The sequence below is a fragment of the Muscardinus avellanarius genome (genome assembly GCF_963383645.1).
Source record: "Muscardinus avellanarius genome assembly, chromosome: 2".
Taxonomy (NCBI): Eukaryota; Metazoa; Chordata; class Mammalia; order Rodentia; family Gliridae; genus Muscardinus; species Muscardinus avellanarius.
The window spans coordinates 183,546,656-183,565,359 of NC_137787.1; the positions used below are offsets into that span (position 1 = coordinate 183,546,656).

The 18,704-nt window shown below is 34.5% G+C and overlaps 1 protein-coding gene across 1 annotated transcript in view; it reads left to right on the forward strand.

The window, feature by feature from the left end:
- Positions 1-18,704, forward strand: part of GPC5 (glypican 5) — a gene marked incomplete at both ends in the record, with an annotated part of 697,712 nt that overhangs the window by 452,369 nt on the left and 226,639 nt on the right. Inside the window, one exon of the mRNA XM_080690276.1 lies at positions 16,567-16,687. Within this exon, the coding sequence (XP_080546402.1) occupies positions 16,567-16,687 (121 nt within the window). The remainder of the gene's footprint in view (positions 1-16,566; positions 16,688-18,704) is intronic.

The window sequence follows — 18,704 nt, forward strand, 5'->3', positions numbered from 1 at the left end:
TGTGGCATTTGGAGCTCTATTTTACCAGATGTTTTTTTTTATTTTTTATTTTTTTGCTAACAAAAGTTATTATGGAGCATATTTAATAATTTTTTTGTGTGGTACTGGGATTAGAACCCTTCTACCTCTGGGCTACACTCCCAGACCAAACATACATATATATATATATATATATATATATATATATATATATATATATATATATATATAAAATTTGGAAACAGGGTCTCTTAAGCTAGTGAGGCTATTTTAAAAATAATTTTTAAAGTTTCATGTAAAATTGATGTTAACAATATATTATTTTTAAAGTAAATTTAATAATCACTTAGCAACTACATGTTCATTTTAATAAAATATAATTAATATTCTAGTTTAGTATTATCTGTATTAAGTCAATGTTTGAATTTCCTTTATATGTATTTCCACTAAATTTTACTAATTTGTTATTCTGAGATTTTGTTTTTATCATATTTACTGTAATTTTCTAAATTATGGGTTTTCTGTTAAAGAATGAACACTTAATAATACTTATAAATTTTTGTTTTTACTTGTAACTCACAGCTTTTGATTTATTATTTATTATTAGTAGTATATCTTTTACGTTGTTTAATTTTATGACATAATTTCTAAATATGAGTTAAATAGTTACTTTTCCACTTTTATTTCCAAATGAATGTATCTATACCTATACATTTTCTTCTTCTTCTTCTTTTTTTTTTTTTTTTTGCAGTAGTACTGGGGATGGAACCCAGAGGCATTCTACCTCTGAGCTACACCCCAGCCCAAATTTTTATTCTTTATTTTGAAATGGTCTCATTGAGTTGCAAAGGGCCTCACTAAATAGCCTAGGCTGTCCATGAACCAAGATCCTGCTGTCTCAGCCTCTCAAATGCTGGGATTACATAAACATGCACCACCATGCCTGGCTTATATCTTGTAAATTGAGTTTGTAATTTATCTTTCTAATAATTCATTTTTCTTTAAAAAATAAGTAATTTAAAGGAATATATTTTTGACTATTCATAGGAATATAATGGTGGTGATGATGGTCCTTTTATACATTACTATTATTTCTTAATTTTATTAATTTGGGGGTAGGTAGTATAATTCATATAATTTCTACTTTTAAAAATATATTAAATCTTTTTGGTACTTGAAATTTTTTTTCAGTAAAGATTTGTAAGAAGACCATTCTGTTTCATAAATTTTGTATGTATGTAAAATATTATAAATTATAATATTTAAATTATGTCCTTAAACCTTTTACCTATTTAATTAGTCATAACTGAGAGGCATGCTAATTTTGTCACAATTAAATGTCTTCTAATTATAATTTTATCTTGAGTGAATCATGATCATGAATACATAATCATATGCCTTAAAATACATTTTGTTTGATAAATGTTAAAATATATAACCCAGTGGAGAAAGTAATTGTTGATGTCGTATGTTCATTGACTACTGTGTATCATGCCATTTGGTATTTCTAGTATTTTACATGTGAAATCATTTTACTTAAGTTTTAGTTTATCTGAAACCAGTGTTGATAAGAAAATATATTTATTTTTATTTTCCATATTTTCATATATATATATGGGGGTGTACTGGGTTTCCTGGAAACTCTTCTACCTCTGGGCTACACAGACCTATTTTTTTAATGTACTTTTTATTTGGAAACAGGGTCTCTTAAGCCAGTGTGGCTGGATTTGAACCTGCGTGATCTTCCTGTCCCTGACTCCCAAGAGCAGGAATTACAAGTGTGCTCCACCACGCCTGGCCATATATATATTTTTATATTGTTGAATGTTCAAATACAGTTTGTGCATTTTCTGGAAGGGAATAGAATTTGCTTTTCTTGTTAAATTCAGTTTGATTCTTTTTTTAATATTAAGTAATATATTCATTTCTATTTATCATGATGGCATTTTTGTTTTGCTTTGGTGAATTTGTTTATGCTTCCTTTATAAGTACTATTCTGTGTGTTTGTTTATCCTTTATGGAATATAGCTTTGACTTTACATTTTCTATTGTTAAAATCTTATATATGCAACCTCAATTACCATTTAATATTTATTATTCAACATTCAATGAATATTTACTGAATAACAATTATGTGATAGCTTTTATATTAGTGAATAAAACATGCAAAAATCCCTTTTTTAATAAAGGCCATCACAAAATAAATAGGCTAAATTATTTTCTTTCTTAAGAGAAGTTACATACTATTAGGAAAATAAATCAGGAAAGGAAGATAGAGATTCAGGGCAGTAGATCCAAGACAACATCACAGTTACTATTTCTGCTTAAGGGACTATACCACAGTTTGTTTGTTTATTGGTTGTCAGGATTGAACCAGGGGTGTTTTATCTCTGTGTATACCCCCTGCTATATTTTAAAATATTTTTTTTAATTTTGAAACAGATTCTCACTAAGTGCTGAGAGTTTCACTAAGTTGTTGAAGCTGGTCTCAGCCCTGTGATCGTCCTGTCTCCGCTTCCACATACTGGGATTCCATGAATGTACTACCAAACTGAGCTCACCAGTTTATTAAAATAAAAAATTATCATATTTTATGGATTCTGTAAGTCAGGAATTCCATGTTTCTTCTGGGTTATTACTCTGTTCTGATGTCATTAAGTATGCTATCTTATTGATACTTAGCTGGTTAACTGGCCCATCTGTAGGGTCCATGGTACTTACTCTGTATGTCTTACGAGTTGGTGGGGAAGCTGGACAGTAAGATCAGATGGGAGGGGAACTCTTTATTGGAATAGCTACATAAGGCTTCTCCATCCTGTTGGTTTCAATGTAGTTTAATATTTTACATGGCAACTGGTTTCCTATAGACCAAGCATCCCAAAGGAACTCTTGTCATTATCTTTTGGTGGAAGTGTTCACAAGCATGCTCAGATTCAAGGAACACAGACCTAGCTTTTGATGAGAAAAATGTCAACTTGTTTGAGGGCATTTTAGGTCTGTGTTGAAAACTGTTTCACATGACAATTGTATATAGATAGAAAGCATTTGAAGAGAGTTGAAAAAAATGAGCAGCCATGCTATGCTGAGAAAAGAGCATTTCAAAGAGAGAACACATATGTGTAAAAATCCTGAATTGGGAATCACGTGGACTTATTATTAGAATAGTATCAGAAACATCAGTGCGGCTTGAACAGTATGAGGAGTGGAAAGGGCATTAATAGATGATGCCAGAGAAATAAAGGTGAGAAGATAGATGCCTTGCCCACCATTTCAAAGACTTTGTTTGTTTCTAAGACTGGGGTGGGAGCCATTAATAGGTCTTAAGCAGGTAAGTGATATGATCTGGTATGTTTTCAAGATATGAAACTGTGTTAAGACTGAAGGGATTCATTGCAGAAGCAAGAAACTAGTTAGAAAGCTTAAACTGGGATGGCCATGCTGGTAATGTTCACATGTGGTCACAATCTGGATATATTGAGTATAACCTACTGAGATATTCTGTGCTATCTCTTGAGTTTACTCAATATCAAATAGCTGGTGTAGAATGTTTTTTCATCCCCTTGCCCCTAGCAGTTCTCATGATCTTGTTTTAAAGCTGAGAATAGGAAATATAATAATTAATATAGTATTATTAAGCACTTATTTTTCTTGCCATTAGATCCTAACAATATTATTTAGTAAAAAAAATCATGAACTATGTAAAACAAACTTTATAACTGACTAAATTTTTTCCTTATATGAATCTGGATTTATAACTTTCTAATTCTTGAAATAATCATTTTGATTACTTCCTCTAGTATGCCTTTGAGGAAGTTTGTAGTGGGAGGGCATCTGTGAAATTGATAGTCTGTGAATGCCATTCTTTTGCACTTACATTCAGACAGCCTTATAGCTATAATATTCTTGGCCATATTCTTATTTTCTTAAAAGTGGCATGTGAGACGGGCATGGTGACACACACTTGTAGTCACAGAATTTGGGAGGCGAAGACCAGAGGATCACAGTTCACGGGCAGCCTCAGCTACTTAGCGAGGTCCTTCACAACTCAGTGAGACGCTGTTTCAAAAAAAAAAAAAAAAAAAAGAATAAAAACTAGGGCTAGGGGTGTAGCTCGGAGATAGAATGCCATGGTTTCCATCCCCAGTACTGCCAAAACAAACAAACAAGCAAAAAATGGCATGCATTCTAATACTATAAGCAGAGCAGAAGGAAAGTTTGATGCAAATCTGGCATGAAGTATTTATAAAGAAATATTTTATGTACATATACACCCATATTTTTATTTTCAAAACTCAAGAGTTTGTCCTGGTTCTGTCTTACTGTGTTTCAGGTTTTCTAATTACTTATACTAATGAGTAAGTCATCCCTGTTTCTTTCCCTACTCCCCATTAGAATCCGGGTGGTTTTTTTATTATTAATATTTTTAATTATTCTTTCAGAACCTACTGCTTCTATTTCTTTCTCCATGAAATGTATTATTTCTGAGCCAAAATTCTTCTCTCTTGCATTCCTGCCATTTTCTTCCCTGTCATTTTATTCCTTCTTTCCTTCCTTCCTTCCTTCCTTCCTCCCATTCTCTTTTTCTCTCCTTCTGTCCTATTTCTCTCTCTTTCTTCTGTCCTTGCTCTCTTTCTCTTCTTCTGTACTTTCTCTCTGTTTCACTCCTTTAGTCTTTTACCCTTGCTCTCACTCCTGCTCTCCTTCTTGAACTTCTCAGTGTATCAGTTTTCTTCCCATGGCTTCCATCTTGGACAGAAGAACTTCTCCTGCCTTTTAGTTTTCTGTAAGCCTTCTAATCGTGAGCCATCTCTTGTTTTGCCATATGGGCCCATATTTATTGTTATCTTTCATGTCTTTTCTTGTTTTTTTGTTTTCTTTTGTGGGTCTGGGGATAAAACCAAGGGACATTCTACCTCTTAGCTACACCCCCTGCCCTATATTTTATTCTTTATTTTGAAACCGGGCTCACTGAGTTTCAAAGGGCATCACTAAGTAGCTGAGGCTGTCCGTGAACCAAAATCCCCCGGTCTCAGCCTCCCAAATGCTGGGATTAGAAGCATGCGCCACCACGCCCAGCTATCTCTTGTTTTCTTAATGATGTGTCTTTCTACATATTGAACAGAGTTAACTAATTTTAAGGTAATTTTCTCATTTTTTTTGTAGTAAGTTAAATTTTTTATCGGTACATGTTGTCATACATCTTAATGTGGTAATACATCTTAATGAGGCACACATCACCCATTTAGCCCTTCCCCAATTCCCTCCCCATTCCCTCTCCCCCTCATGTTTTGCTTAGTGATTGACTCTGATATGTTTATGAATGTACAGCATGCACATGAGGGAATTTCCCTCTTCCCCCCACATACATCCCCAGTTAGATCACCTTATTTGCTCATCAACTGTTTCTCCTTCTTCATCTACAGTTCCTCCTATGGCCCTTTTTCTCCCTAGCTTTCTCATATTAGGGAGAGCATCTGATTTTTTATTTTCTGTGACTGCCTAATCTCACTTAGCATAATGTTCCATCTATTTTCCCACAAATGATATAATTTTGTTGTTCTTTACGGCTAAGTAAAATTCCATTGTGTACATATCCCATAGTTTGGTAATCCATTCATCTTGGCTGGTTCCAAAATTTGGCAATTGTGCATTGTGCAGCTATGAACACAGATATGCATACATTAGTTTGGTAGTTTTATTTCCATTCTTTTGGGTAGATACCCAGAAGTGGTATTGCTGGATCATATGGTAGGTTTGTTCCCATTCTTCTGAGGATCCTTCATACTGTTTTGCAAAGTGGTTGCACTAATTTGCCTTCTCACCAAAAATGTATTAGAGTTCCCACTTCTCCACATCCTCGCCAGCATTTGTTGTTGTTTGTGTTTTGAATGATTGCCATTCTAGTTGGGGTTAGGTAAAATCTCACGGTAGTTTTGATTTGCATCTCTCTGATTGCTAATGATGTTGAATGTTTTTCGTTTTGGAGGAAGCAACAAGAGGACAGCAGACTCAAGAACATCCTTAGCACCTTAGTGAGATTCTTAGCAATCCAGTATGACCCTGTAAAATAGGGATAGACACAGAGCTTGGAAGTAGAATGCCTTTTGGTTCAATTTCCAGAAATACACACACACACACACACACACACACACACACACACACACACACACACTCCTGTGTGCTTCCCTCTTCCATAGATACATGTGACTGCATTTAGGGCCACATATAGAATCCAGGATGACCTCACCATTTTAGGACCTTTACTTTAATCACATCATCAAAATCTCTTTTAATTTAGCAGAACTGACTTGGAAAAGAATTCAAAGCAGTAGAATTTCTCCTGAAGGGAGAAATTCTAAGTGTGAACTTTGAAGAACCTGGAAGAATTCACAGAACTGAAGGAGGAGAATGGGGCTCTTTCTATATTCAGTGGGGGTGAGGAAGAAACTGGCAAAATTTACCTGTGACGTGACATCTTCAGGTCCTCTGGGCCAGAAACATCCATTCTCTTTGGGCTGCAGATTTCTTCACAAATCCTGAGTATGCATATTTTTTCCTATACTGAGTCAGCCAAGTTGTTTGTGGAGTAATCATAGTACTTAAGAATTTAAAAGTCCCTAGGTACACAGAGTTTCACTGTACTAAGTCCAGCTGTTTCTGCACAACTGGGTTTGCCAAGAAATAGCTAGAAAAGCAGTTTTCTCTTATATACAAGTGAATGGAAATAGCATACTCTTCCTCATTTGCGTTGTTTTCTCAGGTGTGGTGGATAGTAGGAATTCTTCTGGTAGTGTAGTTAAGGTGAGGTATGGACAGAAAGCTTAGTTATTTTCCACCTCTTTTTCTATATTCTCCTCCTCCTTTTTGTAATAACTGTGATTTGAAATCTCTCTAGTTTTAATTCTGCAATTCAACTAACCATAAAATGGAAACTTTGGATAAAACTTTAAGTTGGAATTGGAGACAATATTGAAACTGTGTTATGCTCAACTTTTATTTTTGAATACTAATAATTAAAGTGCTATTTTCTTTAAAAGAAAAAAAAACCTTGTTTACAAATCTTCTCAACTTCAGTTCTCTTCCCCAGCACAGAATTTTACCTTGTATGCTGTTTAAATAAAAATCAAATAGCAAAAGAGAATGCCGTAGACATATGGGTATTCATGTACATCCCTGGACATGTCTGAATCTATGCACGTGTCTATGTGTGCATATCCATGTATACATATATGCATTTATTAATTTGTTCTCATATTATTGTGCCTGAAGTCTAAGTATCTTAACTGATTTATTTGGTAAACCCTAAATATGAGCAAAAAGAGAAGTTTTCACAATAAAAGATACCAAGAAACAGAACCTTTGACTGATTTAACCAGCTTCCATTCCAAATCCCAAAATACAATCGATCATAAATCAAGACCACCCAATTTAAAAGCACTGACTAGAGGGGAAGAGGTCTAACTTAAAAATTCTGAAAATTACAATCTTCTATAAACTAATTTCCTTATTAAAATATACAAGTATGCAAAATTAAGAAAAATAAAATAATTATGTTGAGTAAAAGTTTTAGAAAACATTAGCTGTCTATTGTTAAAATACATCTTACCTTGTGACTGCTGGCCCCACTCATTTGGTGATTTTATGTTTTTACTCCTGACTCTCTTTGCTGTGCAATATTTTGGATATAAGATAGTTTTCAGATCCAATGTCTGCTTTGTGACTTACCATAAGTCATTTCAACCCAGAGATGCCTTTACAAAGCACCAATAAAAAGAAAACTGTGGTCACATAAAAAGTTAAATTCAGAAAAATTTTAACATTTTTGGCCGGGCGTGGTGGCACACACTTGTAATCCCCGGGCTTGGGAGGCGGAGACAGGAGGATGCACAGGTTCGAAGCCAGCTGTGCTGGCTTAAGAAACCCTGTTTCCGAATAAAAATATATATAAAGATAGGTCTGGGAGTGTAGCCTGGAGGTAGAAGGGCTTCTAGGAGCCCCAGTACCACCAAAAAAAAAAAAAAAAAAAAAGAAAGAAAGAAAAAGAAAAATGTTAACTTTTTGCTCTTCTAAGTTTTCAAAGGTTACATTGTTTTCACCACATTGAATAACCAGAACCCAATAAAATATCATCACGCAGGCAGTTTAATATCATGTAATTTAACATCATGTAATTTAAAATTGTGTAACATAACATCATGTAGCTTAACATCAAGCAGGCAGCTTTCCATAAAGCATCATGTAAGGAAATTTATGAGTATTTGCATCTTAAGTGTTTTGAAATGGCTACTGAAAATTATTTTCATTACATTGTTTATTGTCTGTTACTTAAAGAATCATAAATTCTGCTTCAGAGTTTAGCAGCTTACCAAAAGATGGCTGCTGACATATACAGACACTCTTCTTATGAACGAATAAGATCTTGAATTCTGTTTTCCCTTTGCCTTTGGCCTTCACTGACAAGAAGCTTGGGGCTAAGTTTGGGGCTGAAGGATAGTGTCTCATATAATTGTTGCCTCCTTCGTTCATTATTCTGCCATTTACCCTTGTTTTATAGTGTCTGTGCCTGTCATTATAAGCTTTCTCAGAGGCTTTTCTGAAAATAAACAGTGTACATGTACACAAAATGATGAAATAACATACTTCCTCATTGCAATTTAAAAGATGCTAAGGATGAACTAAATGACCTCTAAGGTTCCTTCCAGATCAAAATTTATGGTACTGTCACCAAAGACAGACAAAAAAAATCTATTAGGCTGTAGGCCAAGAGATGAATGCCAAGTACCATATTCCTGCTATGGGTATATTTCTTCTTGAAGGCAGAGTGCCAGAGTCAGCAGCCTGAGGATCCTCACAATCTCTGGTGATAAAACATGAGAACCAATTGCTGAAAAAATAAAACCACAGTTAAAACACCTGTTCACTCATAAGCATTATCAACAACAGCAACAAACAAAATGGAAAACAGAAGACCCTAATTATTTTTGAGCTATTTATATAAATTTGGACAACTAAGCTGAGCCTAATGGATATAGCTAACTTAATGAAATTAGTTATATTTGAATATTTCTCCAACCTTCCTATCACATTAGTGGTAACTGTGATTAAAGTTTATTCTATGTGCTTGTATGGGTCCCCAAAGCATCAGCTGTCAGCACTTTCAGAATAAACTAGCTCCTCCAATGCTTTCAGAACAGTTTTGAATTCAGAGCTCTTCGTTGGGCCTCTGCTTCAGCAAAATCATTTTGAAAGGATCATTCTTGTTTGTGTGTTAGACTGTTTATGCTGTCCTCTGCATTGTTTATTTTTGATGAGAGATGGGAATAAAGAAAATACTGGATATTTTGTATGGATAATTTCCAAAATTTATTATATTATTTTTCTTAAGGCCAACTGAATTAGAATGGAAACATAAATAAACCAAATAATTTTAAACATATACATATACAATAATATAAATATTACTTTAGAGTATTAAAAATTTATGTGCAAAGATAAGAGTATCATTTTGCTGGGACCCGAGGGAAAATTTGTCTTTTATTCAGGAAGCTTCCAGATTTTTGTCTGTGTAGTGCTCTCTATGATAGATCTGATTGAGAACCCCCCACAGTTAATATCCACTAGGATTTCTTACTTTATTTAGAAACAGAGGCTTTGAAGACATAATTAAGGTAAGGATAGAGAAGAGGTCATTCTGAATAAACGTGGGCCTTAAATAAAATGTCATTGTCCTTGTGAGAACCAGAAAATGACATACAGAAACACAAGAAGATGTTTATGTGAAGATGAAGGTAGAAATGAGGGCGATGTAGCTACCAGCTAAAAAAAAAATGTCAAGGATCCTTCCCCTACAGTGTCAGAGACAGCACAGCCTCGCTGGCACCTGGATCACAGATGTCTAGACTTCAGAACTATGAGAAACATATTTCCATCCTTGTAATCCACCCAGTTTGTGGTCATTTGTTGTGGTAGCACTAAGAAACTAGTTAGTATATGTTAACTTTATGGTTTTTTTTTTTTTTGTGTGTGTGTGTGGTGCTGGGGATTGAACCCAGGGGTATTCTTCTTCTGAGCTAGACCTCCAGCCCTAATATTTTTATGCTTTTTTATTGCTGCATTGTAGTAATACATATTAGTGGGGTAAAAGTCCCAAGTACTGGATACATGCATACATCACACAATTAGCCCTTACTCTATCCTCAGCCCATCCCCTCCCCATCCCTCCTTCCCATGCTTGGCTTAGCAATTGACTTTGATATGTTTATGTACATCATGTGCTTGGAGAGTTTTCCTTTTCCCCCCTTTCATCCCCTCAGTTAGGTTGCCATTTTCGCTCCTCTATAGAATCTCTTTCTTCATCTAGAGTTCCTCCTGTTATCCATTTCTCCTTAGCTATCACATATTAGAGAAAACATCTGATTTCTTTTTGTGTGTGTGTGACTGACTAATCTCACTTAGCATAATGTCCTCCAGTTCCATCCATTTCCCTGTAAGTGCTGTAATTGTGTTTTCCTTTATGGCTGAGTAAAATTTCATTGTGTACATATCCAAGTTTTGTAATCCATTCATTTCTTGATGGACAACTTGGCTGGTTCCATAGTTTGTGTTCTTTATTTTGAAACAAGGTCTCAGTAAATTGCAAACAAGCTCACTAAGTAGCTGAGGCTGGCCATGAACTTGTGATCTTCCTGTTTCAGCCTCCCAAGTACTGGGATTACAAGCATATGCCACCAATGCCCAGCTAGTATATGTTGTAATTTAGAAGTTTTTTATGAAATTTTATCATTTTCTATATGATGTAAATGATTTTAAAGTATTTTCATGCATTCAGTGGTTCTTTTTTTAAATATGAAGTTTATTTAACTCTGATATTAATAGCATTTGAAATTTACAGAAAGATATAACATTTTAGAAGATTTTGTAATGTCTCTAATAAAATATTGGCAAAATGAAATTTATATATCCTGAATCATTTTGACTCATTTCTTAGCTCATAAAAGTAATTACTTGTAGTTAGATAATAGTTATCCCTCACATCCCACTTTGCAGTCATATATTGGTATCAAATGGTGAACTGAGAGACAAAAATCAGTGAAAAATTGTGATTGTTAATCATTATAAATCCCTGAAAGATAATCTTTTTATTTGGTACTGAGGATTGAACTCAGGGGATTTTACCTCCAAGCTACATCCCCAGCCCTATTTTTTTATTCTTTATTTTGAAACAGGGTCTCTCTAAATTGCAGAGGACCTCACTAAGTAGCTGAGGCTGACCACGAACCTGTGATCTTCGGTTTCAGCCTCCCAAGTACTGGGATTACAAGTATGCACCATCATTCCTGGCTTCCCATTGTCATTTCAAATAACATTGACTATTTATTATTATTCATCAGAACCAAATATAAAGCCAGTGTATTAAAAAATCAAAGTAGGGCTATGGGTGTTGTTTGGAGGTAAAACATCCCTGGGTTCAATCTCTAGTAATCCCCCCCACACCCACACAAAAGAAAAAGAGGAAGAAAGAAAGGAAAGGAAAGAAGATACTAAAAAATTGTTAGGATGATTGCATAAATAGAAAGAATTTTAACAATTCATAAATATTTAATAATTCAGCCAATCATTAATTATATCAAAAAGTAATAAATAAATTAAACAATGAAAACAATAGTAACATCAACATGATTTCCATTCTCAGTCTTTGACTGCTAGGAGGGAGAGTAATGTAGTTAAAAGAGTTCCTCTTTCCCCACATCCTCGCCAAAAGAGAAGACTTTTTCTCATCTGCTCTGAGTAGTGTGCGTACATCCTGTCCTGGTGAAGTTATTGAAAATGCCCATGACAAACTTCTTTACCTGTAATCTTAGGGTCAGATTCCTGACATTTCTCCACCTGTGGTTACATAAGTTCACATCAAGATACTGTTCTTCTGGCATAAATCTGAGTCAAGTTCTTTTGCATTTTAAGGAAAATGAAATTAATATCAGCCAATGGGGCATGGCATAGTTTCATATTGGAAATGATAACAAAGTCAGGAGATATGACTTCCTAGTGACATACTATATAGAGATTTTAGTACTTTTAAAATATTTTATATGGTCAATACAAAGAGAACTAAAATTGTGTTAACCATCATGTTCAAAGGTTTCTTTTTGTAGAATGTAAATATATCAGTGCTTACCTTTTCTCCTTGTTAACAGAAAATGGGTAGTGCTTGGAAGTGAGGAGTCCTATTTAAGTCTTGTTATCTAGTACTAGGACTGCTTAGAAGAAATATGCAGAGATGGTGGGTCTGTTACTTTTCTAACAAAATGTTTGCCTCTTTCTTATTGTGATTTGTTCTCTACTTCTCATGTGAAAAGTTTTGCAAGTCAAGAAACCACTATATGGATTCTTGACATGTTTTATCCACTACACATACATTTATAATAACAGAAATAATTAATTATTTATTAAAATATTATGGTAAAATAAAAAAAATATTGATAGAAAGAATGTATTTAATTTTAAAACCATAGAAACCAAGAAAAAGAAAACAAGGACATTTGAAAGTACATTTTTTATTCAAGTTGAAAATCTATACCTAAAATAAAATGCCCAAATTTTAACTGACAGCTCAGTTTTTCTTTATAACCAAATGAACAATTCTTTGTAATCAATATCCAAGTTGAAAGAATGATACCTCTTTTTCTAATAAGTGTCTAGAGGTAACATTTATGGTGATTTAGATTATAATTGATTAACTTTTGAAATTTTAATACATCTTAGAGCACATTCAGTATCTTTCTGTAATATTTAGTTTGTAGAATTTGTCAATCTTCTTGAGTGTAGTCATAATTCATTCATTCACATTACCACATAGTACTTTATTATGTAAATACACTACCATTTGTTTGCCTGTACTAATATTTATAGACATTTGACTTGTGTCCAGTTTGGGGCTTCAGCATATGTGTCAGATAGTGGTTTACCTCAGTTTACTTTTCCAGTCATTCCTTATTCTTGCTAACACTTGAAACTATTTTTTTCATTTAAACCATTTTGAAGTTTATGTAGCACTATTGCATTGTATTCTCCTCAACCTTATAGAATATAAAAGAATAACTGATTTTAATAACCTAGGAGTGGCGGTGCACACTTGTAATCCCTGTGCTTGGGAGGCTGAGACAGGAGGATCGCACAGGTTCGAAGCCAGCCTCAGCTACTTAGTGAGGCTCTCAGCAACTTAGTGAGACCCTGTTTCAAAATAAAATATAAAATAGGTCTAGGAGTGTAGCCCGAAGGTAGAAAGCCTCTGGGCTCCACCCCCAGTACCACCAAAATAAATAAATAAATAAATAAATTATACCCCGTTTGTACTATTTTAAATGTCCTGTTTGTAGTCTTTCTTGTTTAAATAGTCATAAGAATAACAATCCTAAAATATTCAATTAGACAGTACCTTGGATAAGATTCTTGATTAGTTTTAATTCTGACAAGTTTTACCTAAGTCTATATAATTATTCAATTGTGTTATTAACTGGGATAATTAAGAACTAAAACAAAAGGTAAGTTAATCTTTGAATTAACAGGCAATATCATTCTGATATTGTAAACAAAAGTTTCCTGGTCAGTAAATAAACCCACTGGGAATCACTTAATAGCTTAATCAAAATTAAGAGATGAGTCTTGGTTTTTATTGTCTGCATTACAATTTCTTAAAAGAAAACCTTTTGGTATTCTATTGTTTTCTTATCACTCTTCCAACAACTATTACCTCACTGTTTAGCTGGCAAAATGCGATTATTTACTGGGAAGATTTTGAAAAATAGTATGCATCTGTTTTTAGTTATCAACTTTGAAAAGGTTGTAATTATGGCAAAAGACACTTTATACTAAGTAAATAATGTATATTTCTGTTGATTTTGTTTTCATTAATAATCATTGAGTGACTATATTTAGAAGCTCATATTTCTTGGGTTTGAATCCTTGCTACACACTTTACAAATGGGCCTTTGGAAAGTTACTTACTGTTCAGATGCCAGATTCTCAATACATGGAATGAGTATCCTTATAATACACATATTATTACAAGGTATGTCAAAAGGTTTTATTTATTTTTTGGGGGGTGGTACTAGATGTGAAACCCAGAGGCTTTCTACCTCCGGGCTATACTCCCAGACCTATTTTATATTTTATTTGGAAACAGGGTCTCACTAAGTTGCTGAGAGCCTCACTAAGTAGCTGAGGTTGGCTTCAAACCTGTGTGATCCTCCTGTCTCAGCCTCCCAAGCGGTGGGATTACAAGTACGCGCCACCATGTCCAGCTCCAAAAGGTTTTCTTAAGGGAAATTTTTGAATGACACGTAGAAGTAGTTAGCTAAGGCTGGAAGGATTGTTTGCCATGATGCTATTCTATCCTAGAGTGAAGGAGAGAGGCAGAAAGGACGAGTAGATGCTTTCCAGTCTGGTACAGTCTAAGGAAGATTTTCTAAGGGCTTCCGGCATTCCTGAGACAAAGCTGACTAGTGAAGAATCTTTGTGTTTCAGTGTTAGACTTGCTTTAGTGACCCTTCTGCATTCAGTCATTGCCTGAGGGAACAGAGGACAGATGCAGAAAGAGATTAAAAATATATACCGGTGAATTTTAATTGTGATGCATTCATATAAGCTCATAACATTATTTGGTCTGTTTCTATCCCTCTTCTTTCCTTCTCCTTTCCCCTCCCCTGATTTCCCTCCTTTACTCTACTGGACTCTCCTAATTTGTATGAGGTGCCCATTCTTTCCTTTTTTTTCTCTCTAGCATCTGTATATAAAGAACTTCTTTGTACATTTAGTCCTTCTTGGAGTGGAGTCTGACTTGTCTCATTTAGCGTAGGAGCATCTAACACAGAGGATGGAATCTTTGGGGTGTGGGTCCTTCACCTCCTGCACTTGCATCCTCTACTGTGTAGACAGAGGCCTACTTGATCCTCCCTGTGTTGTTCAGATACCTTTCCCATTTCTCCTGCTGGGATGCCCTCTTTTGCTCTGGATTGCTTACTACATACCACGGAAGGCCTACTCATACCTAATACTTTAAGGGCTACATTATTTATAACTTGTCATTTAGTTTTTTCTCCAAGTATCTGAGTCTAAATAATCTTCTCCCATTCTGAATGGCCTCTGTCTACACAGTAGAGAACACAAATGCAGTAGGGGAAGGACCTACACCCAAAGATTCCATCCTCTGTGTGAAAGTCTACTCCTATGTTCTGCTGGCCTCACACCCTGCATGTACAATTCCTTCCAGCTCTTCCACAGTGTTGCATTTTGACTGTTCACTTGTTATTATGTCAAACTATACTGTCAGGAAAATAAGGCCTTATATATGCCTGGAGTCATAGATGAACAGGCTTTTAAGAAATGTAGTGGCAGGCGTGGTGGCGCATTCTTGTAATCCCAGCATTCGGGAGGCTGAGACAGGAGGACTGCAGTTCACAGACAGCCTCAGTTACTCAGAGAGGTCCTTTGCAACTCAGTGAGACCCTTTTTCAAAAAAATAAAAAGACTAATAAATAGGGCTGAGGGTGTAGCTCAGAGGTACAATGACCCTGCCTTTCATCCCCAGTACCATACACACACACACACACACACACACACACACACACACACACACAAATAAATAGAGTAAAATGTACTGAATGTAATTAACATTGTGAGGACAAGTATTATACCTTTTAATAATCCTAGTCAACTAGTGTAGAACTTAGAATACAGTAGGCATTTAATACATCTTTGTGACTAGTAAATATAAATATTATATGAATACTAAGTTGACATTATATTATTGTCATTTTGAGAAGGCAGTGAAATTTCGAATGGTTTTCACTGTCTGAAATCTTCCTTTTACATATAAATTCTTGGTTAAAGTAGATTGTTCCTCCACACAGAATTTAGTAGGTTAGTTCGCAGATTTTAGTAAGTTATAATGCTATTGATTTTGACTTGTACTGTTAAGTTTGCAAATATTATTGAGACTTGATGGAAACTCTTCAATTAACACGATTTACCTTTACAAAATTATCAATGCCAATCTCAGTATTGTGTACAGGGAAGGGGAGGAAGCAGGGAGGAAGCCAGGGATGGGGGATGCTCACCAAGTGCTGTGTGCATGTATGTCTCTATTGCTCTGAACTTCGTCATGATGTATTATTACATACAAAAATAAAATTTAAAAAGTATATCATCGAGATTTTTTTACTGTATAAACTAGATGGATCCAGATAATGTGAGCGGATATGTATGATTCATCAAAAATTGGTAACAAAGTTAATATATATATTTATTATTTTCAGATTATTGGTAAATAACATTGAAAAACAAATGATTTTTGGTTGGGTTATGGAAGGAAAAAAAACATTACTTTCAGGACAGTCCATACTTTTATTATAAGCATTTGACCTAAAAAGACATTCATTATAGCTGTACTAGTCTATGTTCCAGAAAAAAAAAATATAATGCTGTATGCTCTTCACAGCGAAATTCTGAACTCAAATCTGTTCAAATAGTAGCAGATAATACTCTGACCAAGATTCTAAGTCGTATACCTTTCACTTTCCACTTTGTTAGCTATACTCAGCGTGTGGTTGGAAATGGAATCAGAGCCCAATCTGGGAATCCTGAAGTCAGAGTCAAAGGAACCGATCCTGTGATAAACCAGATAATTGATAAACTGAACCACGTAATTCAGGTAAGGAGGGATCCTTTGTTTCTTGGTGTTCTCAACAATAAGGAAGTGGTTATTTTCCATTATTTCATAATGTCACTAATGGCATCTGATAATTCTGTCCAAATTGAGTATTGGAATCACTTATTTGTACCTAGTGTTCTAGAAATAGTTGAGTGATGTCATATGGTCAGTGTGCGATGCCATTTTAATGGGCAGATAATCTATATCTGTGGAAAGCAAGCCAGGGCCTCAATGTTCTGATAATGGGTATCTTAGGATACACTTCATCCTCAATGAATAAACATTAATCGTAGGAACTACTGTGGTCATTAAAGAAAACATATCAGAGCACAGAAGATGCCAATGTTATCTTCCAGGTAAGTCGAAAGTGCTCTGAAGTTTTTTGTTGTATTCTTAACAAAACTTAAATCATAAATGAATAACCTAAATTTATAGTATTTATGTTCTCTATCGTACTGTACACATTATTTTATAGTATACCTAAAAGTTGTTTATGAAATACTTCTCATATTTTTAATAACACTTCTTTATAATGAAGAGCATTATTTAATAAAGTGAGTTTATATTGATATTTTTGATATATAACATATAAAGTGTAAAAGTCTATCAGAAAAATATTGTAAGACAAGCATGGGGGCACACGCTTGTAATCCCACCATTTGGGAGGCTGAGACAGGAGAATCATGGATCATACACAGCCCCAGCTATGACTTAGTGAGGCCCTTTGAAGCTCAGTGAGACCATGTTTAAAAATAAAGAATAAAAAATTGGTATTAGACTATAGCTTGGAGGTAGAAAGCCCCTGGGTTCTATTCTCGATACCAAATAAATAAATAAATAGATAATTAATTAATAAGAAGAATATTGTAGTCAAGCATGGTGGCACACACTTGTAATCTCAGTACTTGAGAGGCTGAGACAGGAAAATCACAGGTTTGCGGACAGTCTCAGCAACTTGTGAGGCCCTCCACAACTTAGTAATACCCTATTTCAAAATAAAAATAAAAGAGGGCTAGGAGTATAGCTCAGAGGTAGAATGTCTCTGGATTCAATCCCAAGTAATGCAAAAAAAGAATATTACACTGAGCTGAATGTTTGGGGTGTTTTGCTCCATTTCTTAGTCATTTATAACAATTTATGTATGCATATGTTTTAGTTTCAAGCAAGTGCTGGCTGTATGGAAGAAAATATACCTAAATAAGACTGATTTTTTGCATATTATGTATTCCTAAGTCACTAGTGTGCTTCTTGTAATTGTTCTGCAAAGCTTAAGGTTATGCAGAGACTCCCTTCCAATGAGGTTTGTACATCTCAAAGATAGTATATATAAGAAGTATATAGAAGCTGATGTCTAATAATATTTTGTTCAGAAGGCAGTAGTGATGGTACTGACGTTTTTCTTGGAACTGAGAAGCCATTGGTTGCTGTTACTGGGGTATGGGTGGGGTCATGTTAATTCAACCATAAATTATAAGCAGCTAGTACTCCTACCTGTAGCTGGAAGAATGATTACTTTGGTATAGGTGGCACCTCATAGCTGCATCCACTGTGATATGAAATGTAGATGGAGGTTATTTGAGACAACAGTGTACAATTGATCATACAATTAGAACAGTTATGTTATTAATCAGTTCCCTTTATTGAGACACAGCAAAATCTTAGTGGCTTCCTAAATAAGTTAAGTAGTCCCCAGAGAGTGTACAAGGTAATCCCTTAGTTCAGAAAAAGAAGTAGTAATTTAATGTATATATTACATCTCATTCTTTCATTTTTTAAAAAAAATTGGTTGTGGAAATATGTGTAAAATATATGATATATTAATTTAATAATGCATGTGTAGAGTTATGAATACATTTGTATATATATCAAGTAGGCATGCATTTTACTATTTTTATGGGATGCTTATACGATATTTTATATGCATATATTTTATATATACATTATTTGTTATGTATACACATACATGTAATGGAAACAGAATGGAAATCCTGTCATGGATAATAAGTATACAGCTGAA